Consider the following 27747-nt stretch of genomic DNA (forward strand, 5'->3'; position numbering starts at 1 on the left):
TTTGACGCCCCTGCGTTAAAGAATATCAGTAACTGAAGGCATGAAGCTTCCCTGTCTCATTTCTGCAATGTAGTTTTAATAGGACCACCGTTACTTGGTATTATTACAAAGCAATTTAGAAACCTTCATCAACATATAGTTTTTTTAATTCTGAAACTTATTAGTTCGCTGAAGTTATATTCCCGTACTCCCGTGTACCGCTAGTGTTACGGGTATCACAGTTTTGTAGCCACTGAATTAGATGAACACAGGTCATCTTCCAATCGCATATTGTGCTGACTCTGCTATTTGTTCGATACTTTTTAATGATGGAATATTGCCAGACTTGGACAGCTAGAAAATTTTCAGATTTTTTAAATTAGATTAGAATTATATAGTTATTTTCCAAATTAGACTAGAATTAGAATTATAGCTACACAGTATTACAAAATTAGATTAGAATTAGAATAATACCTATATGGGTATATCCAAATTATAATATAATTACAATTACTAAATTCACGAAAACATGGAAACTGAATGAAGTTCACTTCATATCAAATCCGAGCTCATTCTCGACTCGACTCGACTTCAAAGACGCCTTTGTATACTTGATCAATCCAACTGAGTGGATGATCCGCGTATCGCTGCAGCATGTATTCTATCGTTGATTATAATTCTATTCCAAAAAACTGTTCCCCTCTCTAGTAATATGTAGGATGCACGCGATACTGTACCACTTACGTCAACCCCAATTCGCCACAACAATGTGCACATCGCCGTCTGCTAAAGAGATCTTCAAGATATATTGAAATGAACTGTTCGCTAAAAAAACTTAATTATTGCAGTGACCCAAGATAAATACATCGATCCATCTACAAAGAAGTGGTCGCTTCGGATTTGGAATAGTTTGGTTTTGGTCTCATTTTCGTTTTGTCTTGCTCACAAACGTTGACAGAAATGCTGTCTTTATCAGTCCCTTTTTCCGTCGTTGGCTCGTTCAGATTGTCCTCCGTTGAATGTTCTTCAATCATAGCAGGAAACTTTTGGTTTGTTGTGTCCTTAGATACCTGTCGACGTAATCGTGATATTTCTCTGGCTTTCACGTCCCGTTCCTGCTCAGTGTCCTCGAGACGTTGTCGCAGATAAGCAACTTCTTGATACTAAAATAATATAGAAACGTGTCATCAGTTTTCGCCTATGATGAATCAATATCAAATCTGTTTAAATGGTATTGAATTCCAAATAAAATGATGGTAACAGTTTAGGACAGTGGTTCTTAACCTTTTTTCCTCCAGCGCCCCCTTTCGAAAATTATCGAGCTCCAGTGCCCCCCACCTCATATTGTAAGGACTGTAATAAAGACAATGGGTGAGAGGGAGGGCCGTAACAGCACTTCGTCACCCCCTAAAAAGCGATTGTCTTGGGCACCCATACAGTGATAAACCAAACTCATGAAGGCTTGGCCTCCAAGAACCCCGCCGCGTGATTTCGATGGTCCGCAAAGTTTATGTGGCCTGCTGGACGCCCTAAGAGCCAAATTTTTCTATAATGCATGAATGAAATAGGTTGTAATTGCATATATATGTCACTATAAACTTTCTATCCTCTCAGTCCACGTAATCAGATTTACCATTAGCGCTGAGCAGTGTTGGGATGACTCGAGTCATGACTTGACTCGAGTCAGACTCGAGTCACCTTTTTCGTACGACTTGACTTGACTCGAGTCACTTTGCAAAAATGACTTGACTTGACTTGACTCGACGCCTCAGAAATGCGGATTGACTCGTGACTCGGAGCAAAATTCACGAGTCAATTTCAAGTCATTAAGTAAACGGTGTCGATTAAATCACCCTATATTATGTATGTTTTGGTTGTCAGCGATACGCCGGTGTCACTTGCGAGAGCAACCAGTCTTCAATCATTATAATTTCACTGATCATCCATTGTTACATCACAAATAAATTGACCGCTTACGAAACCATCACACCTACATTGTCGTAGTAGCAGTAGATTTATCTAATCGCATCGTATCTCTGTTTCTTAGGCAGCTTAGTGCTTACATTGCGCAGTGCTCACCTTTACCAACACTCTTGTATGATTTAAATCGAACGAATATAGTTTATGCCTTTATATTCTCACAGAGGTGTAGGTCGGTAGTGCCTATTGTACCATATCAATTTGTTCAACTTCTCGAGGCTTCGTATTCGATCCTTTATATTGGCTGATAGAATCAGACTGTAGCATGTAGCTCACGTCACTCACGTATTTTGTTATCAGTTCTACGTGTGCGTGAGCGATAAAACACCTTTTTGAATGAATATTTAACTTTATAATCGTCATTTGATTCAAGATAAATGGCCAATTAATCTATCCTTCACACAGTTAGCACACAGTCACACAGTTGGGTCATCACATATACTTCGAAAATTCAATTTGACTCGAATCGTGACTTGACTCGTGACTTGACTTGACTTGACTTGACTCGACTTGACTCGAGTCACCTCCACAAAACGAGTGACTTGACTTGACTCGAGTCACCTTTGAAAATCGATTGACTTGACTTGACTCGAGTCAAAATGTGCAATGACTCGAGATGACTCGTGACTCGAAGGTAGTGACTTGATCCCAACACTGGCGCTGAGTGAGCTGTTGTATTGGAAAATGAAGGCCACGTAATTAATAATTGAACACATTCGGGCGTGCCCGTTGGCACAATTGAATCGTTACATGTTATTTTGTTACCTCTTGACCGCTATATGGTTAAATGTTATCGAAACGCATAAATGTATTAAACTAAAGTAAGCGCATGATTCAAAATTGGTATTTCGTCTCTGGCAAATAATTTTCTCTGATGGATGTTATTTGTCCTGTGGGGTGCAGATTGCACGACATGATAATTCGGCACGAGCGATTTAAGCACCTATGGCCAATTAGACTTATATACATCGAAGTGTACGCTCAACATAAGGGCAATCCTCTTCGGCTAAGGTTTTCTCGCTGACGATCATTTTGACACACTTCCCGGAGTCCCATGTTCACCGGAATTTCATATGTCTTCGTGCATCATGGCGTGGTACTGGCCGACGCGGAAATGCATATTTCTATTTTCTATAATTATGCGTATTCTTCCGTGTTGGAGTCGTAAAAACATGATGTTTAATTTATGTTCATTCACCGCAAAAATGTAGGGCACCCTTCGAGCTAACCGATTGGGGGTTTGGGTTGCAGCAGTTTCGGTCTTGGTAAGAGGTCAAAGTTCAGTCGGTCTTTTTGGGACTTTGGTATTGGAAATATTTCCCGCTTTATTCGCACTCGAGGACCCTTCTACTATAATAAATGATATATTAATTGTGTGTGGTATATTCAGGGTCAAATCAAAGTTGTTATATCAACAATCGGGTACGGTCTCATACCCTGTGGTTCGAACCCTCCTGAATTCACATTGGCGATTGGCAATACGGGAAATTAATGGTATTGGATTTTGTATTAGTGCTTTCTGTAACTATAAGTAAGTCAACTGAGAATGGGATGCATTTATCTGCTCACATTGAATTTAGTACTGTACCCAGTTATTAATTTTAACATGAATGTATACCAAACAAAGAAACTCATATCATATAACGTTCATGCGAGGTATCATCCTTCATGGTACGATGAAGAAATATTCTGACGATTTAATTTTGTATAGCTCTCAAATACAAGTATATTTACCTATTCATCTCGTCCACAAAGCTTCAAAACTTATTTTATGAGAGCTCTCACTCTCAATCAAAAGTGATATATAGTGCCTCCATTCTTCGATTTCCACACGCTGTGCGCTGCGGGATATAATACCTAATTCGAAACATTTTGTTGAAAATAACCCTTGCCAGTGTGACGGCAGTGTTTTAAATGACAGGAAATTGGCGATCTAAAAGTAGGCTACGCGCAATTCGTTTTATATGAATTATAATATCCCACTACATTTATGAAAACATATTTAGCAAACATCGCCGCGTAGCGCGATCGAAAAATTTGGGATTTGATATGTTTTGTGGAATGTTAATTTGCTCTGAATACATATTAAGGATATGTCTTACTACCACACCAGCATCTACGGCGAAGCAATTTTTCTTCAGCGCCCCCTTATTGCCCCCCAGAGCCCAGCGCCCCCCATACCGCCCCCTGAGCGTTTCCACCCCCTTCAAAATCGCCAGCACCCCTTGGGGGGCGCTGGAGGCAAGGTTAAGAACCACTGGTTTAGGACAAACGTAATGAAATGGTGAGCGTCTGGTGCGAAAGGCTGTGCTACACGTTTGAGAATCTGTTTGCTAGGATTTCAATGCTTAAGCTTTATTTTATCCCAATCCCAGGGAAACATAGTGATACAGATTTAAAAACGGAAGCGGTCGGAAATACACGGGTAAATTGGTAGCTATCCGAATAGTGCAGGCGTGCTACGTGTGACATCCCAACCATTACGGCCGCTTTGATACTGAGTATTGTTATGGCCACCTAGAGTCTAGGAATGAACTCTAAGAATGGACATTTATTAGTGGAGACAACACTAAGCATGTGACTGGTTATAGTTCGCAACTTGATAAAAGTCTTTTGAAAACAAACTGTCGTATTTTGATATTTTGCAGTATCAATAGGTCTACCACATATGCATGAACGGCCCACTTGTCACGCAAAGGTATGTCACTAGTGACAGCTTTAAATGGGCTACCATTACGCATAATATGAAGACAACCAATAAACTAAAAGATATGTAGGCAATGCATGGCTTGAAGAATACAAACGGAATTTAGAACCCTTACCCAGATTGACTCTAATGAAGTTTTGAGACTCTTGACGTGCTCTTGAAATAAGTCTGCTACTTTGTCGGGCACCTCGGATTTCTGTTTGTCTCGATCAAGAGTGGGGGTCCCACCTTCGCACGGCATTCCCATACTTGGCGTGGACGGCATCCCGCTGTCCGGACTGTGTAAATAACAGACTTGGTAAGTAACGTAGGTCTAGTACCTGTACGCTTTTGGTTTACGAGAAACAAGGTTCTATTTGTTTTACTGTTTTTACTGGACTGAGGATTCAATTCAATTCTCGAAGAATGGAGCACAGAATGTTCTAGAATTGGACGCAGAATGAATGGTTCAAGACTGCGAGCTATAAGGGGACAGCATAAGTGAATCAGGAGCGACTCTCTGGACCCAAACGGGAGATCGTCTGCCCAAGTGTTGGAGGCTTATCGATGCTACCCCTCGCCACCTGATTCGCGTAAGCGATGTCTTACACGAGCATAAAACTAAAGAATGCACGTCAACAAGACAGATATTATAATGGAGAATATCAGCCTGGTGTAAATTTGATCGATGTACTCGAAATGTCACGGATACTAAAACAATTCGATCTCCAATATTATAAATATTTCAATCGGCTCTTTTTATGTGTGCTCCACATACTTCCTGGCGAATTCTGCTTATTTAAAACGCAAAGTAAGATTTCTGCTAGATATATAATTATTATAGTTTTATATAATACATCAAAATAACCCCATAATTACAATTGATATGAGGATGAGCTGTTGACAGTATGACTAACAAAGCACACAAGTCAAAAAGAAAGACATGAAATAGAAATAACGACAATGAATTATTACGAGACTTTACCGGTCACTAAAGACCCAGGCAACCCTGATTATAACGTTGTCGTAAAGCATTGAAGACGAAATAAGCTGCGTATTACAATGATGAAATATACAGGCTGACCTGTTTCCATGGAATCGGTTGACCAATTGAAAATTCACTTTCGACGACGAGAGCTTGGAATCTCTACTTTTAACGCTGGAAGTGGGTAGTGATTGGTACTTTGTCCCAAATGCTCTGCATTCTCTGCCGTAAGCGGACATTGCTCGACGGCTTTTGTCTTGTCGCTGTACTTGATTCTGTGATGGGATAAATGAAGCGATATTAATATTACATTAAAATTGAAAATTTTATGCGTACATGGCTGGTGTAGTCACAATGTCATACTCATGGTATGTTTCAATGAGGAGCTATATGGCGACAATAAATGTGTCTAACTTAGCAAACGATCAATGCTCCGCTTCATAACTCGTTTTTAAAGCTGAATATCGTCTGAGAACTACCAAGTATGACAAACAAAATATACGCATTGGTAATGACATTGAATGCTTATACTCTAGATAAATTTTCATCACTGGTATGACATTCAAATAGATTAAAACAGCAGTTGGCGAAGGTTTAAACACTCTTCACAAGTCTCTTCGTAGATAATTATATGCATGTGGGACATTTTAAGGCATTGATCCCTTTCAATCCATTTCGAACAGCAATGTAGGGTGCCTGATGCAGCTGGGAAGCTACGTTGGCAGAATGAAGTGCTGTTATCATAACTGACCAGAAATTTCGGGTATTTCCGGAGTGCCTCCCACACGTCTTCGCAGTTCAAGGTATACACTTCGGAATAGCCATACGATATCACGTCAGCGGTCCTGCGTTTTTCCGATTCCCGAAGGAAATCGATCTCCCCGAAGACATCACCATCACGAAGAGTTCGCACGTTCGGATCGCCTTCACTGTGAGATAGGGTGCATTTTAAAAATCAATTTTTTAGTGACTTTGCAGTAATTCCTACAGTAGTGTGGGTCATTCAGACATGTACAAAGTACTGGATTTTCAGAATACGCAATAAGAACTAGAATTATAAGTACCAGAGAAATCAGTAGTTGATTCACCGCCTACTAACTTGATCGGTCGTTTGTGAGGTTGTCTCTTTGTGTCAAGAGATAACAACTCATGCCAATGTATAACTTGTTGGTAGAACCGGTAAGTCACAAGCTCTTTATATGCCGACATACCGCTCTGTAAGATGAACTACTACTTTTCCGGAGCACTCCAATAAGTTATATCTCTTACACTAGTCACTCAAGTGATTATCTTAAACTGCTTCCACTCCTAATTGACAGTTTTCAGATCTTGGAGACAATTACGACTATATTAATATTTTCTTACTACCTTCAACTTGAGTAAAAACCTTGATCACTTCGTCACCCTCTTAAGACCTAATAATCTCAGTACACGTACTTGACGATCTCCAGTATTCCTTCGCCCACGATGTAGACGTCTTTACCGAGATCCCCACTTTTAAACACGAATTGTCCGGGCAGAAATATAGTCCGTTGTAATTTGAGCACCAGATCTCGGAGAATTTTGTCATCGCATCGGGCCAAACTTGATATCTGAATGGCACACATAGAAGAGGTTTTAATATGTTGATGGATTTGGATTTTAGTAGGTTGATACAGATAGTCCGCCGTGAATCAATTCTATTCTTAATTCCACTGAAAATCATACAAAAGAGAAGGGAAGTAATGAAGAACTTCTATTATTCGCAAGTAGCTTTTGCCTATGTGTACTACTTAAGTAGTCATGTTTTTTATTATCTTCGCTTGTACTTTAACAGTTTCTAGGCAAAACTAAATACTTTTTACCGTCCAGAATCTGTAAAGTAGAAGCTAATTTCGCGATATGCGTGCAGACATCATTTCTACCAAGTAAAAGTGTTATGGCGACTGGACCGAATATATTTTCGGAAAACTGCACCTATTCGTAGTGTCATTTCCGTTAGTCGCGAAAATACAGCCTGTAATTCCAAAAGTAGCCACATTAGATTTACTGCTCGTAACCATTCGATCAAATCTACTCTTTTACACTAATTTCAGAACTCCATTTACCACTCTTGCTTGCAGTAGTTTTGACATGTCTTTAAAATCGCTACTTTTGAGAAAATATTTACAGCTTAGGACTCGGTTCGCTGCTGTACATGAAACTTCACGAACGGTGATTTTTGTTTTGATATCGACATGATTGAAATTCGATCGGGATTACAGAGAACTATAGCATATGCAATGGGGTCAACTGTATTCAAGGGGTCATATTTCGATACTCGAAGGAGTAAACACTGAGGAATAAAAACTGACTGCTTCAACTACTACACTGACCAATCGAAACTAGGCTGAATTGGACGAGCTGAAACGTTACGTCGCTATGGTCACGTACGAGAACTACAATGACGCCGTGCATTGTTTAGCTACAGTCACATATGATACCAGTAAGTATTTTGATACTCCAGCACAGTGGTTCTTAACCGGGTTTCCAAGAACCTAAAGCATAGACGGCAACATACGGCCCGCGACGCGATTTTGAGCGGCCTGCAGATAATTTCTGGTCTTACATGATAATGTGACCCGCGGGTCTACATACATGTGCGTGCAAACATTTTCTACCATCGACATTACCAAGTCAAAGTAGTGTTCAAATCTATCCGACGTTCAGGTGCATTCTTTCATAAAAGTTTTTACGTCCGTCATACAGCCAGAATTCAGGGAGCTTGTTGACAATTTTGATGGACAACAGATGTCTCATTGACACTAACAGAGATTGAAGTACCCTATACATTACCTTAATAAATTCATTAAATACTGTTTTCGGTGTCCATGCTTTAACCTTAAAGTTTACATTGAATACGATAAATTCCTTCTATATGTGGATAAATACGCAATTACTGATTCGATTTGGTAATCCAGACTGTCAAGTACTCCATTTCCACGTATCTGGCCCGCCGACTGGAAAAGTTGCCTGCCCTTGACCTAAAGCAGAGGTCACAAACACGCGGCCCGCGAGAGCATTTTGTGCGGCCCGCGACGGCATTTTGGAATTTCTAGTACTCAACAATATATTCAAGTGCCATATATTTTTTTTAGATATAAGAGCTTAAAGTTCAATCTACAACTACTATGGAAACCACTGGGATCTCAATAAACTTCACTATCACATCATTTTTAGAAGCTACCATGAGGTAGAAGATCCGCTATTACGTCACATTTCTAGTTCATTACGATAGAACATGACCCGTTGATGATTCGTGACTTAAAATTGTGATTTGGTTTGGTGCGACCTTCTCGTAAAATTACTCGGTTTTGGATTGACTGAGTGATAGAATAAAAATGACTCGAGTTGAGTCGGATCAAACGTTAAAATCAAGTCGGATCAAACGTTAAAATCAGACTAGGACTTGCGAATCGAAACGGTAACTTGTTAATCCTAGGGGCGCAACAATCTATGAAACTGTCATGGAGAATAGCAATATACCAATATACCAAAAAGTCGTAGCTTTCGCTGCTTAGGGTATAGGGTATAACTATCTAATCAGGTCAGTATGGCAACCATTGGCATTCTATGACCCCCGTGACGTATATAGTTGGTTACATGCTGGGTGTTGTTTGTTCTATTTGTCCATGTTATTATCGTAGGCGAGTAGGGTAGCACTACGCTCTACAGCTGTAACACCGATGAATTATTCGCCGATTGGACATTCTATTCCAGGGGTTCTTAACCAGGTTCCGTAGACCCCATCACGGTACGAAGCACCACATCAGGGTGTGCGAGATGCATTGTGAAATTAGGCCTATATGCTTTGGAATATTTTCTTGGCCAATTTATTCAACTGGAAAATAGTCTTGTGTGAATGGGCTTTGTGATTTTAATATAGGTACCATCAGAAATTGTGTTGAAAATGGACAGGCGCTACTAGTAATCTCATTGGAAGCACAAGGGGTACGATCGCTAAAAGGACTAAGAAGCAATGCTATTAGTGTGGCTCAATAATTATTATATTCAAGTTGTTATTGATATGTTCCAATAATAACCGACGGCAAAATCTAACGCTGATTTAATTTGACTTTGGCAATTACAATAACAATAGCCTATATTTATCACGACTTAATCAAAACCAGGATTAGGCTACACCGCTCAAATGCTCTGATATCAGATCAATCTTCAGTATATTTTAAAATATACTACATAAAATTGTGGCACGTCAAAGGTCCACTAGCTGCACTATTATAACCCGACAGTTTTACGATGTCATGATCAATGTTCCCTCTAAGCTGCGCACGTGCGCAAATGCGCAGTGCTGACATGGTCTATGGGCACAGAAAATCTAAGTTGCGCACAAAAAATCCAAAGTGATGACCTTTTTATCGTCGTTACGCACTGTTGTCGTAGGGTCTGCGCAGTGAGTTGGTGAGTCTGCGCAGACTCGTCAAAAATTAGAGGGAACATTGGTAATGATGCATCCTCTCGTATTATGTCTATAACTTATTAATTAGAAAAATTATGCCCGGCACAAAAAATAATATTCAACTATTTGAAAATGTGATTTCATTTCGTGTCAAGCATGAATAATGCAGTAACAAATCACATTTCCACGATGTTCGTGGAACGCCTGTCTGCAAGGACCCGTCAAATAAGGCCTAGTTGGAACCTATACCCTATTATTGATGCTGCGACCCGCGGCGTTATCAAAAACCAGGAAATGGCCCGCGAACACATTTGAGTTTGAGACCTCTGGCCTAAAGGGTTCGCTGAGCGCTGGAGGTCCTTCTCATACAGCAGAAGTCAAACAGATTCACGGTAAATATTGATCATGGTCTCACAGTTTTGTGTAAAAGTCATATTTAAGGAAGTTTTTCTTTTAACACTGTTGCTAATGTACGGCTGATTTTGTTGATAAGTATCTATAGTATAATGTAGGCCAGGGGCGGGCAACTTCTCCAGTCGGCGGGCCGGATATAGGAAAATTAAGTACTTGGCGGGCCGGATTGCTGAATCGATACATTATTCGCCCATATATCTACATATACAAGGAATAAATCGTATTTAATGTATTTTACCGACAGCTCTCTAATCAATTAACACAAGGTGCAATCCTTAAATAAGATTTCAAGGCGTTCTATAAGCCCGGTACCCACAATTTACCGAGATATCAATTCATTAGGGTTGAGTACATGGTAAATGCCAATACTGCAAGTCGTCTTGCTTCGATGAACTTACGCGTGAGCTCTTCTCTCGCACGGTGCGTACACAAGTATATAATAACATACAGTCACTATAATTTGACGCTTACGCAAGTAGCGGGGTATCTCGGCGGAGTGGCGCTGCGGGCCACATTATTATGTAAGACGGGAAACTGTCCGCGGGCCGGACAAAATCCCTTCGCGGGCCGTATGTTGCCCACCCCTGATGTAGGCTATTCGACAGAATGCGGCAGAATTTTGCTTTGGCGACAAGATGAAAAGTTGGGGTTCGAGTAACTTTTGCAGCTTATCATAACACTTAGAGTGGCTTGCACGGACGCCGATCAATCCGTGATCGCCGAATGAACGTCAGTAATCAACATACTTCCATTGCACAGATGACGATTAGCTACTAATCGACGCATTTTAATCGGCCGTATTTCACCACCCAGCGAGGTGTATAAGAAAGTAAATCGGCACCTGAGCAAACCGCCCTTAGTAAAGAATATGAACCACTGCTCTAGAATTAAACACTTGTCACTATTCTGTCAAAGACGCCGTTGTAGCCCTAATCTTCGGATCGCTTTATTTTGCAGAGAACGGCGCTCGTCAAAACAATACGGAAACGATCAATTACAACAATCCGAGTCAATTTGATCGGATCAAAATGCATTCGATACCTGTTTGAGAGCATTGAATTTCGAATGTAATTCGATTTCCTGACGGACCGCAATAGGCAAAGACTTCAGTATGCTGCCTTCGTCCAAATGAGGAAATTGTTCGCTGAACGAAACGCATCGGTACGATAGTCAGTCGCAACAATCATAAACAGAGTCAATCGTACCTGAGCCACGAGTATTGATAAAAGCGCATTACGCGCGACCTCAAGTCTTTGGGTAGCTTGCGCATTCTCAGGTAGTCGTTCGTGTTTCTCATGGTCTTCTCGAACTTGAATTTACGAGATAATTGTCCCCAAATAACCACCGTGAAGAAACCAATAAATATTACGAGGAATGCCATTCCGACGAAGTGCAGGTATATCGAAAACGTAAATCTGTATGGAAATGGTATATTCTGTTGCAATTTACGGATGCATTTTCGTAATTGTCGACATCCAGGCGTGGACAACTACATAATTTTAGTCGTCTAATTGCACCAATTAGATCGAAATGCCGGTAGTCTAATTCTAATTCAATTTCACGTTTTCCTGGAAATGCTATAGGAGAACCGTGTCGTGCGAAACGAGCCGAGCTTACTGTACGGACATTTTCCATTTACATTTTTATGAGAAAAAACTCAAAATTGATTTGAAGTGAAGTTGATTTTGTTATATTTCTTTTGTGGTCAGTAAATCTAATTATATTCCGATTTAGGAAAAAAATTCTGCAATTCTACTTCTGTTCCAAGTTCCAAAAAACTGTGAAGCTAAAAGCTTATTTCTAATCTAATCTGGAAACGTTGAAAGTTTTCCAGTCAAACACCGTCTACATCACAAACTATTCCTTGAATCAGTATTTAATTTTGATCCATAGGATCTCGACATTGGCTACTGCGGGGCCTACGATAACTACTACTCGGCTACTGCTAAGGCGCAGTAACACTGAGTTCGTGTAACGTCAGATAATATCTATGTCAAGGCCCCAAGTCATTGGCATCGGACCGAACTTTTAAATTTTAAGTTGAAATAGTTGTGAACTTCGAGAGCTAAAAAGCATCTTTTTGTAAATCCTTTTTGTGTTGCCCGCGAATGCGTTTACTAGCAAATTCGAAACGAAGTACTGTTTTTGTACATCACGGATAGAAACATGCATCTATGGTGTGTCGAATATCTGCTAAAGTATCTACTATAAGTGTGTGGTGCTTGTCTGCTATTTTGCTCCATCGCTAAACAAGAAAATTTAGAGCGAAGGGGGAATTTGCTGAGTTTGAAGTTATTGTCGCAGTAGCTAATTTTCAGCACACCCATTGGATCATTCGCATTTCATGTGGACTAATCCATCGCTTTTGGACCCAAAAGATGCTAAAGTCAATTTTGAATAACTATTACATGATAATTCTACGTTTATATTCATAAGATGAAAGCGAAGATATACAAAAGTAACTTACTGCCAATCTGCCTCGGGAAAATACCGATCATTGACCAAACCGAGTCCGACCATGCACCAGTAAAACGAGTAAGTATATCTTCTGTAGAGTGGCTCGTATTCGGGAAAAAATTTTGGATTCGGGTACGACCAGCTCGTTAGCAAAGGTCCTGGAAACGACAAGTTGAATTGTAAGAAGGAACTGCCAATCGGTGGACATAAATATTGTATATGACATAAATATCTGATGCTTATAGATAAGATGGCGTAATGGTGAAGCGTCCGGCTTCTTGATCGGTAGGTCGTGGGTTCGATCCCCGGCCGGGTCAGACCAAAGACCTGATTAGTAACACCGGTATCCATGACTTCCCTGCTTGGCGCTCATGCATTACTGGGATAGCATGGAGGGGTGGTGCATGACTTAGAAAGCCATAAAAGCTATATCTGCACTTCCTTGTCCAGTGGCATATGCACATCATGCACTCATGGTATGCATATGCGCAGATCGTGTGTATGTGTATCATGAGTCGGTGTATATGCCGCAAAAACATCAAGGACAAAAATAAACTACGTCCTATCCTATCCTATCCTGTCCTTATAGTGGTTGCTTATAGTAACATATAAACGAGATACTTCTAAAGGTGCAATATTAAAATTCTATATGTGAAATAAGTCACATTATAGCTTAACTCATCATTAACGCCACTGCTCATACAAAACCAGCAGTTACGTTCTACATGCAACAAATATCTCACCGAATCCGTTTCGAGACGATAACGTAAAATATATACAGGCATTGTAATGAATGGTGACAAAAAGGATATGGAGCAGAGTAAGTGATCTCCAGAAATTCGGCGCCCAAGTACTCAGCTCTCCGAATTGATAAAATCTGTACTGTAAATGAAAACATATCGCATATAAAAATTCGGATCGGCTATGTAGATCATTGTCAAATTTGCCTCAATGTTGTGGTTAAAGGCGGAATATAAAAGTATAGTTGACTGTTAATCCATTTCGTACTTTGTGGGATATAGTTGCTACGATGCAATATTTGGGTTCCATTCCCAACCAGAGTGAATATTGGAAGCATAATATGATGATTCTATCCTGTTTATTATTATGTCTGAATATGATACGTCAGTAGTATTGCAGTTAAGCATCAGATAGGGTCAATATAGTCTTTGTTGATACTCAACTAGAGGTGAAAGTAAATGTGTGTAGATTTCTACTCAATTGTGATTACCATGCCATTTTAATGCTACTTGATATGGAAATAGGAAGGATACTCAAATACGTATTAATACTATAGACTTGGCTTTTAACAGTTAATTTTATAGTAGGCGGATATGTTCAAAACTGCAAAATGCACCTTTGCGATCAGAGCAATAAGGGCACATGACACCACAGATTCGTGTAATTTCGACAATGTATTCAGTTACGGTGATACAGGTTATTTCGTCCAGTCGTGACGACAATTTCACTCGGAAACCTGATGAAAACGTATCCCAAACCTACTTTCTAGTTACAAAATTTGAATCGTTAAAACTATGTGGTTTTGCCTAAAACCGACAAGTAAAAGTTGAGTACTCCTAAAACGTAGAGGTAGCCTACTTATTTACGCCCGATTTGATTATATTTAGTTTGAATCAAATAGCGTATTAGCGTGAAATGCGTTACATGTTTGGGGTTGGAATTCGTACAGCTTGTAGCGAATACGTCATAGTGATAGAACGAAAATGATTGATACCAAGATGTGAACGTTGGGAGAAAGAGAATATACTTACCACTCTGTGTAACTTTAAAATTCGATTGAGTCGAAAATAAGGATTTATATTATGCAAAAATACGAAATCCGTAGGAAGAATTGCAAGGATATCGAGAATTAATGTCTTTTCCCGTCGGTGATATCGATTTAGCATACCACGATCTGAACAGGAAATAATAATTTCAGGTTGAGCAACATTGGAAACAAATTTCGATTTCATTGCTACATCTCATGTGGATGAGCAATATCGTTGCTCTTTATTTCCCGATCCTATCGACGTAGCGATACTGACTACTGTATAGTCTCGTCGCCAATATTTTGAAGTTGATTGCTTAAGCTGAGGGATATCACTGCTTAAGCTACGACTAACGAGCAGCGTAGCATCTGATTCATCATCACACTTGTCATCTCCTAGACGTTGACGCATTGAGAGGTTTACACAAACATTCCTTCGATTAGGTAGTAGCAATGTGCTACTGGTAAGGTTCCGGCAAGATATGTAGATAATGGACATAGATTGATGCAAGGTATTATTTTGGTGCTCATTCATTGTCAATAACACTATGAAGGTCCCTTAGGAGAAAGAATACTGCCTTACACAGAGCTTAATAGAATGGCAAATAACTCTCATCCAAGTTCATTTTTGTTTAATTCATAGTTCAGTTGTGTGATAATGCCATTAATAGTCATTTCGGCGACATACAATCTAAGATGATTTATCTTCAAAGGATATTGGTTACAATTCATTTGCGTGACGCTAATGTGGGTTATGTCAGGTTTTTGGGTTGCTTGGGGAATTGATTTAAGTTAGAGTTAAGGTGACGGGTTTATTTGGGGTTTGGACTCCATTGATTTTAATAAAGTGTGTCACAGTGCCTCTATAACAAAATAAAATGTCAGTCAATTGAATGAGCTGTCACTCAAACGCCTAATAAGGCAGTCACCAATGTGTCACTAAACAGTAACTCTGTCAATCAAGTGACATCCTATCAAACGATTACAACGGCAATTTTCTAAAGCACTATTCCTTCACTCAAACAATTAAAACAGCAGTTACAGAACAGCACTGAAATGGTCGGTCATTTAGGTGATCTCTCGGTTAGACCAAATTAACCCGTTGATGATGGTACGATGTGAAGCGAGATTTGAAACTCACCTGTTACGAAAACGCCACTCTGGATATAGCAGGTGCGAAACTTCATAAATATGTCTACGACGTATATCAAATCACAAATTGCATCGAGAGCAAACCACAAGTCTTGATGGGGCGTTTGAATGTCTGAAAATGGAAATTTACCAATGAAAATGCGAATATTGTCCGATAGGTTGTCTTACTATCGCACAGATATCCATGATAATGCATAGGAGAATAGAAATAGAATTTCCGCTAATGCGGAAACGAGTATTGAATGATGAGATATTTATGAATACCGTTCTCTCTGTTCCGTTTGATACGCAGTATCTTGAATTCCCCGAAATTGGAGACTTATTGGAAAGATAAACAAAAACACCCAAGACAAAACTGGGCAACAAAGATACCACTTCGCTGGCATATCACCCAACACAAAATCTTTGACTTTTGAATCGATGGGGCGCAAATTGTATGTATACGATGCGATATGAATCTTATGAACTTTCACTGTAGCCGACTATTGGTCCGATATCATTGATACCACAATGTTTGCATGTTTTACGATGAAGAACGTGTCCAAGATCACCCGAAAGTAACAGAGTTGGCGTTCGCTTAAAATGTATATTACCTGAACTACACGTAGTTATTCTGGTCGTTGAATTTGTTTTACTGAGCAGACGTATTTCATTTAATTATAGCTCGTCCACGCCTGGTGCACAATACCCTAGTAGTCAAGTACCAAAAAAAACGATATATAGGCTACATACAAATAGAAGTTGAAATATATTGCTGAGAAGTTTTACTCCGGTGTACAAGTTTAAAATCTATCTCCAAGGAGGTTGAAATTGTGCGTATATAGTCAAAATCGAGCGAGCAAGCTCATATGAGCCGAGAACCAATTTGGTAATATGCCAGGTGTAAAATGACCATCGCATAGGCAGATGCCCCAAATGTCAATGGTATAAATTAAATAAATAAGCGTGAGATGATACTAGCCTATAATTAAGAAAATCTAAGTCACTAGATACACGAACAGTATACACAGATTAGGTGGACCTTACTGACCATGTCTGGCAAAAATACTATATATACGAATCAAATTGCTGCAAATCTGAATGAATAAATTTAACCGCCAATGAATGTAATTGAGTAGATGCAGTAGGAAGGACACGTGGAAAACGATATCATACTTGTTCTTTTACTAGACTAATTGGGTCGAAATATTGATAATCGAGTTAGTGAAATGTCCCTATGCTCTCATCTAACTTCTAGTATAAGTTCCCGTTTTCCTGAAAATGCTACAGGAGAGCAGTACGGTGAGAAACGACCCCGCATGGAGCACAGACATTTAGCATTATCATGCTTATGAGAGTGAAATCTGATTCGATACCAACTGAATTTATTACTTGTAGTATTTCTAACAGCTACCAAGTTTTTGCGAATCAAGTCATTATAGTTCTAACCTAATTTGGAAAATATGAAAATTTTCTAGTGATCGAAGGAGGAAGGAGAAATAAAAACTTGGTCTTTACTTCAACCTCACGTCAATCAAGCTGACAGACACGTTGGCGATCATGACAATAAGTCCGAGACTGGGAATTCATTTTTAGAGTGAAATCAAATGGTAATCGATACGACTCCGCCGCCACTATCGAGGATTTCCAAAGTACACGATCCAGCGACCTTATCCTTTTGATGTCACGCGAATGGTGTCACGAGTATGACTTGAAACATACGCTCCGCATTGATGTTTTGCCACACAATACCCCTGAGAAAGTGACTTACACATCATGCTCGGCCACCACACGGGGCACTTCGAACAAAGGGTGCCAATGATTTGAAAGTATAAACAGTGATATTGTGTATGGTTGAGGGTGCTGCACCCCTGAGCCAACAAATAAAATGGCCAACCATATACATATCTCTCAAGGAATTCCATTCGCCATTTTTCACGGCCATGGGAGGTCCATTCCAGCATGTTATCGCAGAATTTCGTGTACTCTTCATTGGGCATTTACTATTTACAATGAATCACACATTTCGCAATCGACGTCTGAAACCGCTATGATACAATGCAGATAATTCACATCAGTAGTTCTCAACCGCCGGTGCCGGTTCGCGTATACGTTCGAGTCAAATATATAGCTAAGTTATAATTATTTGCGAAATGTAAGAGATTGAAAGTTTGTCCATTAATTACAGAAATAAATCACTAAATTTTCAACTCCTACAGAAATTTGGAACTTAATTTTCAACAATATCTGACGTAAATTAGAGTTCATGGGATACTTTCGACTTAACTTACGTCACAACACTGCAAGTAATGCACCAAACTGTACCAAAAGTAGACAAAAGCTCGTTTAAGACAAGACAAGTAATACGTAAAAGTTGAGATGGCAAACGTTTAGAGGCATTTGACAGTATATCAGAATCTAGCAAACAGCGAAGTCGCATTTCTCTCAAAAATAATTCAACAGTCACAATTGGGTGGGTTCTTTTCACTGGAATTTTCCTTGCATAAACTTCAAGAGAACAACGAATAACTATTCAATAAACTCCGTCGCTTTGCCAACAATATCTACGAGGACTAGCAAGGGAATGTAAGCTTACGCCTAGGCCAGACCGGAGAATGTATTCGGCGTCTGAGTATTGATACGTTGATATTAAGCAGAGTGCAAAACGGGTTTCTATTCTTGCTACCGATATTACCCCATTGACAAGTTATACAGCTGTAGCCAACATCCTAACCGCACGAATTTTGTTTTTATGATACAATAAACATATGAAATCAAGATTGACCCCGTACGCCTGCAACAGTTTTTACAACGGACGGCGACATCAATTTCATTGATTGGTTGGATAAGCATCATTCGCTGACTATATACATGTAGTGTATTCCGCTTTTGATGTTGTGTGATGGCGGGTCAAGCTCACAGCAGAGAGTCTCTAAATATGCGAGCAAACTTTTACAAAAAAGCAAGTAAAAGTTTTGACATTGTCAAGATGTATGCTCGTTCAGTGTTGATTTGTTTATGCTTCAATCGCCATACATATGATGGCCCGCAGCTGCCAGTGCAATAAATTTCAACCGAAGATGTTATAATGAAGTGAAAATTGTAATACATGAAAAAGGTTCACAGTGCAGAACCTACCAAGGTTCGTTTGTGAACGTGGACCTCTAAATTTCCGAGGTCAACACACAGAACGCGCGAACGTGAACCTCACGTTCACAAGATCCCTACTTAATATCCACTGATTTAGCCCCCCCCCCCGCCTGTTTCGGTGACATAATATGGTCATTATCAATCAAAGACTTTGCCATTATGCCAATCACCGGCCTTTGTCTTGATTTTTATCTTGTTTCGGCAACGCGGACGCGGACATTGTATCGGTAGCGTTTCACGATCAGTTTTAGTCGAAGCTAACCAAAAGGTGTATTTCCCCCAATTCCACGGGTATCGTTTTAGCAAAGACAGGCTAGCAAATCGAATGATCCGAATCTCTTCAACAATCATGATAAAACAGGCCAGAAAAAGAGTCAAGGTTATGTGGCTGACAGCAGCTCGCAGTTTCTGAACACTACAATAGGAAGCTTTGAAAAGTTACTCCTATGTTTGGTTGGTAACAATTTAACATCAACCGAACTTCCAACTCGAACAATATCAGGTAACGGTTAAAGGACATCCCTAAACAAACTGTGCGATAACCGCGCTTTTCGTTGGGAAGCATTGGACAATTGGACACATTTATCCCCGCCAGAAACAAAAATGGCGCTCGATACTGATAACTGAGGCTGTGGTATCGTGATTCAATGATGGCTGAACTTGGTGTTTTGTCACTCAATCAATTAAACCAAAATTTGAATGCTGGGCAGGAAAGCTTACCTACAGTAGTCCTATAGCAGGTAAGACACGCGCAGATTTAGATCGCGGAATATTCCATGATATGAAATAAGGTGGAGCCTTCGATTCTATACTTCATGAGCGAAATTTTCAACCGTGAATTGTCAAGAAGGAATTCCGTGACGCAAATTCTAATCTAACTTGAAAGAGAACAGTAGATCTGACATTTTAATTCTAATATAACTTGTAAAATCAGAGATTTTCTAGTGGCCCAACTATGCTCAGTATAACTCGGAAAATCTAACAAACTGACCCGATATGAAAGTAGCTCGAAGCGGAATCGTCCACAGATTATACAGGAACGCAGCAGTGAGAAGACCCAGCCAAGCAAACATCACGTTGGAGCTAGGCAAGTGCGATGTCTGCCAAAGCTCAGCGAAATGAGCCTTCGTGAAATAACCCCGTTCGGTTGTAAAGCAGCAGCAGTCGGGCCGGGGAAATATTGAGGACGCGGACGGAACGATGGGAGTATCGCAGTCTTGGGTATGCGAAGATATAACGTCATTTCGCGAATAATCGTCATCTTGTAACTCGTCGTTTTCGGATTCCTCTATCGTGATGGGTACCGGCCGACCGGCTGAGTTAACGGAATAAATCGCGGCCTCATACGATATGCGGCCGGATTTGTGACCAGGCGTGCTTTCGGGATAGCTTTCCGATTGAATGAACGCCTGGTTTTGATAATGTCGCGAGTTCGTAGTGGCTGGTTTTACCTCTGCCAACGAAATGTTATCTTCTTTATTATCCTGATTTGATGACTTGATGCTTTTCTTCGTGAACGCGTCGATTACAGCAATTCTTGGTGTATCCTAAATAAATAGTGAAGTAAATACTACGCAGACCCCGAGACTACCTGAGCACGTTCTTTCATATCGACCTCACTTACAGACTCACGCGGCATTCAGTTTGATCTCTTGTACTTTTTTGTTATTGTTTATTTTATTACTTTTCCTCCGACGTGCATGCCTCTTATGTACTTGCTCTAGGTTCCCAACTAGGGAGCCATTAGCCTTTGTCAGGAGGGTCGTGAAAAGACTTGAATAAGATTGCTACGTATACCCATCATAACAAAATAAATGAATTAGGATATAAATACTAAAGTACAACAATAAGTCACTTTTCTTGAGTTTGCGTTCTTCCCATACAACACCAAACCAAACCGCAACCATCATATGAGCTGAATGTGTAAAACGTAATTAGTCTGTTATTATGCTTGTTGTCTTGTTTGTGTTTGTGTTTATATCACTGTATCCTTCTAAATATGGGTTACTGTACAATTTTTTTTTCAAATTGAAAAAACATTTCTTATTTTTTTCAAGCTTGAAAAAATAGGGGGACCATTGATTCTTCAAAATTTTCGAAACGGGCCACGGTGTAAAGGCGCTTGGTAACCCCTGCTCGAGGTCAAGGTGGATGTCTGAATAAAAGACTACTCCTAGTCGATTCGGCACACTCCCATCTTTTCATTATAGCGCAATCGCAACCGCACACACGGTTTTGATCTGAAGATACTTTCAATAAAAATGACTCACGGACTCATGCTCTTCATCGTTTTCAACAGGAGTCACTTTACCGCCGGGCGGGGTTGATGTTTGAGAGGAAAAGACTTTCCATAACTTGCGGGTGAGCCGCTGATTGGTTTTCCTGTGCGGTTTCTTTGCGTTGCGATTGTCGGGTTTCACAGACCCGTTCGCTGGCGCAATCGTATGTCCTGTCCCGTTCGAAGGGAAATTTTTTTCGGCTTCGTCCTCAGAATGAACTGACGATATTTCCCATTTATCGCTAGAGATCCGAACGTCGGTCATATTTTATACTCTGCAATAAACTTTCCCGGTCAATTTATGACGCCGGTGTACAACTACAAACTTTCCAGCTTCTCCAAATTAGATTTTAATCAAAGTTACTGAATACTTTGAAAGTGAATTCAATTCCAATTTGAAAGAAATACACAAAATAGTGTTCATTCTCATAAGCAAGGAAATGGCAAACATCTCCAAAGTAAGCCGGACTTGTTTCGCACTATACGCACTAAATCCTGGCCAGGGCAACTAAACTACTCCCAATTTCCTTTAATATTCGGAAATTAGCATAGGGTAGAGCATTCATATGGATACAATACCACGACCACGACCAATTACCTATTGAGGCAGTCTAGTTGTTCAACATTATGCCGTTGTCTAGCACTACCTAGTTGACCAACCGAACAGTTTCCCCTTTACAAGTAGGCCTACGTTAGTTATCTAAATAGCAAAACGCGATCTTTTCATCGTAAGCAAAAATATTCTGTCATTATACCATACTCTTGCGGAAGCCCGTCGCACATTTCAGTCGAGTAACTGCAACGATATCAATGAAACTGACACTCGGGATGGCTATCATTTTCTGTATACCAGAGTCCTCTGATACATTAACTTCATCTGGACATTAGAGGTTGTGGGAATTATGCTTAGTTTCATATTCCTAATCTGACCATATTTACGAGCGACTATATGGTGGATTCTTTCAGCTATCTAAACCTGGTATTGTGATCACACGAATCACAGCAACGCGCATTCGTACGTTACAGCAATGGCTTCCCGCGAAGCACTCAACCGCGCATCTACAAAATAGCAACTCGCATTCATCAATTCGGATATTCTGCACGATTACAGATTGCGGCAACGTGCGAAATCCAGCGGACGCACACAGACAGATTTTAATGTTGAAAATTCTGCACAAAATACTATAATGCAGAACGTAAACAACGACGCGACCCCACTGTGGGTTGCGGATTCTTTCGTGTCAGTAACCTTGCCAAATTATTATATTATAAAATCGGAATTGAATACTATATTCATATTGACAAAATGGTCAGCTACAAGTAGAGAATTGAAACTTTACTGACGGTTACCCCTGACAAGTGTCAACCGAAATATACTCGAATTATTTTGATATGAATATATTATTGAAAATATATTGCAGTTCTGTACCTCCAAGAGTCTTTTTAAACTGCTAACTCTGCTCCGACCATACGATGCAGTAAGCTACATTTATCTTGTAAGTCTAACGATGTTCGTAACTTACAGAACATAACCTGACCATCAAAGCGCTCTATAACGAATTCAGCATATATGGTTCCGATTTACATGTTGTAGGATGTTTGATTGAAAAACAAATCCTATAATTTCATTTTATCGCATTCTTCCGGTGTTTTCAAATGAGGACATAAAAACTGAACTGAATGAGAGTCGTGAGTCCGATTCATACGCTAGTCGCATAAATCCGACGATATTTGAACTTGAAATGATCACCGCAACACCATACGTCTTAAAATCCTACAACTCATCGCAGGCATTGTACAGATTTTCCGTGTGAGCCTAAAGGAAGCAAATCATCTCTTAATATCCTTTCATCCAATGTGGATATGCGAATCGTACAATCTCCTACCCTAGAGTGACACAGCTTCCAGCACGAGCCGGAACAATCGGAAACATTTCTTTCTATGGTGACAAATGTCTCAATTGCACAAAATAGATGACTTCTTTGCTTTGAATTCCTAACCCTCAACTCCGATCCGACCAGTGGTGTTTCGAGACTTCGGAAAACGAAAAAAAAATGAGGCGCTGCAAAAGGGTCAGTCTTAAAACAAAGGGTACCAAACTCAGAATTTTTCAGAATTGTTATCAGCGAGGGTTTGAGCGGTGACGCATAGACTCGGATGTGACGTTATGTAGGTATTCACAAGTAGCCGTTGCCATCACGAACACTGTTCGGTGTGAATTATGAGAACAGTGGCGCATGGCTGTCCTTTATTTCTTAAGTAAACGAACATAACCCGGCCCATTGTCTACGCGGATCGGGTGTCGTTTAATTGTTGTGTTATGCTGTCCCTATTGTCTGTTAAAATAACTTACACGTGTCTCATAAAGGATGAGGTTAAGACAAAGAAATTGAGATACTTACGAGAGGTAATAAACAGCATAACGATATACTCATGGTGAAAATTCGTTCCGTGACATATCTGATCCGATCGGAAACACTCCTACATGCGATTACTCAAAAGCTACTTTGCTGGAGGTCTGACCCTATAGGTGCAAACGTTCCATGCATCGTTACAGACAAAATATTGGAAGCAAATTGAAGCGCTGATTGGTCTTTTTTTATAGGTGAGCAGCCCTACATATATTGTACTCAAAAACTAGGTCAAAGAGAGATTTGATAACTCCTAACGCTATTCGTTTTGTATTTGGGAATTCGCAGCTTTGCCAACATTCCCAAACATAGTTGTCCTAGTTCTATTGGGCCAAACACTGTGCTATAAACATAGCAATTATTGTAACAAATCACAGTTACACTTGAGATCAATTGTACATAAAACTAACTATATTCGCCAGCGCACTGGACAGTATGAAACACGGAGTAAGACAGATCATTGAGTAACATAAATGTAGGGTTATCATACGTCCTCTTTTAAGAGGATTTGTCCGCTTTTTTCAATAAATTGAAAGTGTCCTCGGAGGACGCCTAAATGTCCTCTTTTTGGGAATTAGTCCACTCTTTCTAGAAAAAGTATTCAAACGTCATTAAAAACTCGACCTCCACGCAGCGAACTTCAGAGTTTCGTAAAAAAATTGGGTGAAAATGAGGTCGAGGCTGTGTGAAGACCTTTTTTTAGTCAACACAGGTATTGTTGGTCGAAAACTTTTTAAATTACCATTTTCTTTTCTGGTATTACAGATTTGTGGGTTTTTAAAAAGTGTTCTCTTTTTCGGATCTCAAAATATTATAACCCTACACAAATGCAGTTGATTTGAGCGACACCTCTTCACATCGATCATTTCTATTCAAGTTATTTTAATGACAAATATGCCCAATTACCATGATATAGTTGCTATGAATTACTAATTACACATGTTGTACAGCTAAAGTCATTCGATTGACCAACAAATGCACTACACTGTAATAACTTATATCCTCAAGTGATCGATTGACTACCTCTTCCTCCTTTGCTTTATGGCTCTAGAGTCTAGACAATATAATGAATGATTATATAATTGAATAGTATATTCATATTGAAACGAACCCGAATATTTTCGGCTGACACTCGTCAGGGGTAATCGTCAGCAACTAGTAGAGAATTGGAAAGAACTTTGTATATCAACAATCGTATCACAAAATATGACGTCACCAGTATGAAATTTCGAATGAGAGAGCGTTCAATGTACGACTACTCCTGACGAGTGTCAGCTGAAAATACTCGGGTTCATTTCAATATGAATATACTATTCAATTGTATATTGAAGTTCTGTACCTCCAAGAAGCTCTTCGATTATATAATTATATAGGCTTATCAAGGCTCAAATAAAAGGATGAACCCACTTTAAATATCGCTATAGCTGAGGTTCTACTATACAGGGGTCTGGAATCTTTTTCGAGAAAAGAGCCATATTGACCCTAAATTTTCAATTGTAATTCTCAAGATCAGTGACTTCACCGAGGCACAAAATCAAAATTAAGTATAAATGGGATTCGTCGTGTTCGCCATATTTTCTGCGTAAACACTGATATGATGTTACAATGTCCCCACTAATCAAACTGGCTGCGTAACATTTGAGCCTCCGACACAGTGAAAAACGGCAGTTGAGCAAATGAGCATGTTACACTTCAGCGTAGCTACAGGGTTCGGAAACCTTTTGTAAGCGACATATTTTTATTTTCTTTCCGTTAGAGCCATAATTATCATAATTTTCAAAACTTAAAAACATATTTTAAAGCAAAACCAACAACGTGCGAATTAATTGCATATTCTTCAGTAACACGGCTTTCCAATGAATACGTGCAGCACGCGCGATGGTAGCTATACCTCAATTGCTCTTACTGGCAGTGACGCGCTGTTCAATCAGTTGCTCCAAAGTAGGGCTGGGCACGATGATTCGAGTACTCGAATCTGAATCGAGTATTATTTTACATGATTCGAGTCGAGTAGTAAAAGACGATATTTTCGAGTACTGAAATTATACGCTCCTCGCAACGGAAATTTAATTTACTAACGAGAATTATAGTTCTGATACTATTTTCCACTGACGAGCCCTGAAACCTTGATTGGTCGTGTCGCAGCATACGAGACTTAGTACAAAGCTACGAACGTTACTGGAAATAACACATTTCCGAAGTCATGATCATCCCATAACATTGTCAAGAAGTGCAATGAAATCGGTATTGTCGAAAAAATACTGAAGTATCTTTAATGTGACGGATAGCAGGCATTATTTTCTTTGTGGTGGCATAAAAGGCACATATTTGAACTATGACATTATATATTTTGTTGTGACGTCATAATGAGTGATACTCGAATACTCGACTCGACTCGAACGATAATCCGTGATTCAGAATCGAATCACTCAAGTACTCGATTTTGCCCAGCCCTACTCCAAAGCCTTACAAAAACTTCAGCGGCGGGGACCATCGTTAACCGATATCACTTGGTTAACTTTACCATGACTCAATTCTCAAAGGCTTCGGCAGTAACATAAGGTTGCACTACTAGCTTGCATTTTAGCGGCGTTACGAGCAAGCTACCGAACAATCGGGATTTTGGATGACTATATTTGTAAGTTTAATTTGGAATTACGAATGTCACTTCCAAGGCAGTTCATTTCTCGCCGATGACCAGGAAGAGATTGTGGGTTTGAGAAACTACATCGTCATAAAGGCGTCGCTAAGTTCGCTTTTCTCTCTGAATATTCAACGCATCGTGAAATTCAAGATTTCAAGTCGTTCTATGTTGCGTACAGGGGCGTAAAATATTGTACCCATGGTGACATGTACGATATCAACTATGTGTCTTTAACTATGCGAATTTTACGTCGAGCTCGACGGATTAGACTTGGCTGATGCATGTCCAGAAATAACGAGAAGTTGTTTTCACCATTATAGAAAAAATCGATCACATTGGACTGGTCAGTGGTCAATGTGCGATTACAAGCCGAAATAACTTTTGAGACTTTGTAAAGGAGGGTTCCGAGACCCCAAAAGCCTTGGATATGCCACTTTTTGACCGCACAAAGACGTTGTCTCAGCTACCACAAGCATAATATTTCCGGTCGTTTTGTAAATTTACAATGAAATTCAGAAATATGGATAAATAAGATGTGAATTAAGTGGCAAATTAGGATTTTATCAAAGAGCCATATTAGATCACCAAAAGAGCCATAGATTCCCGGCCCCTGTTCTACTATATTTGATTAATGATATTCAATTCAGTTCCAATAATTTGGTACTCGAAAAAGAATCACTAATCTGAGCCACGCGAAGGCCTACCAGTAAAGGACAGACAGAGTACTTTATTTGGACCAAGGTACTACTCCTTGACTCCAAATTAGACTCCGTAAATGTCTCCAGGAAGAGAAAGAGTAACATCCTTATTAGATCAGAAATTCGTAGTTGTGACCGACTTGAAAAGTTACATTGGTAGGCCTTAGATATTCTATATTCATGCACTCACCCTTGTTATATGTTTCCCAAAAGCTAGCTAGCTAGCTCGCTCTATTGAAGATACAATTTCCAGTTGTATATAGTTAGCAGCATTGTGAAATTAGCATCGTTTTAGATTCTGAACCTTTCCTATAGTACTTTTCCAGTCAGACATCGCTAGCTTTCCAACCTTATATGACGTCCACTTACAAACGCATATAACTTTATTAGAACGAGTATATACGTTATACGTTATCTGCATCGCCTGATATCCACTCTACAAAGTAATCAACTATATTCATTTAGCAATAACCTACATGGAAATTTGTTTGTTTTGACTTTTATCTTAAATAAGTCATTGTATCCCGAATCAAGTTTTGTCTCCGCCTGTGCTAATGCAGATGTACTAAAGAACGTAATTTGATTGACGTCGCTTTCGCTACATTTGAAATATTTATAGAATACTGTTGGTAATAATGACTGGCAGATCTCTCGTAAAAGTTGTCAATTTCAAACAAATTTATGGAGACGAATTCGTTTTACGGCTGCATTCGGGAGAGGAACAAGGCTTA

The 27747-nt window shown here is 39.7% G+C and overlaps 1 protein-coding gene across 1 annotated transcript; it reads right to left on the reverse strand.

Annotated features, from left to right (window-relative positions):
• Nucleotides 1-763: 763 nt before the first annotated feature.
• Nucleotides 764-22548, reverse strand: LOC145453675 (uncharacterized). The gene is made up of 13 exons (XM_080331644.1): nucleotides 21256-22548; nucleotides 19977-20532; nucleotides 15846-15968; nucleotides 14709-14851; nucleotides 13680-13818; nucleotides 12947-13094; nucleotides 11685-11894; nucleotides 11521-11623; nucleotides 7068-7222; nucleotides 6382-6559; nucleotides 5730-5905; nucleotides 4782-4944; nucleotides 764-1142 (listed from the first exon to the last, which is right to left on the reverse strand). The coding sequence occupies exons 1-13, from the start codon at nucleotides 21526-21528 to the stop codon at nucleotides 855-857; spliced, it is 2655 nt and encodes an 884-aa protein (XP_080187770.1). The 5' UTR covers nucleotides 21529-22548; the 3' UTR covers nucleotides 764-854.
• Nucleotides 22549-27747: the final 5199 nt, after the last annotated feature.

This window comes from Botryllus schlosseri, chromosome 13, assembly GCF_051294905.1.
Source record: "Botryllus schlosseri isolate E-star chromosome 13, Bs_hap1, whole genome shotgun sequence".
Lineage (NCBI taxonomy): Eukaryota > Metazoa > Chordata > Ascidiacea > Stolidobranchia > Styelidae > Botryllus > Botryllus schlosseri.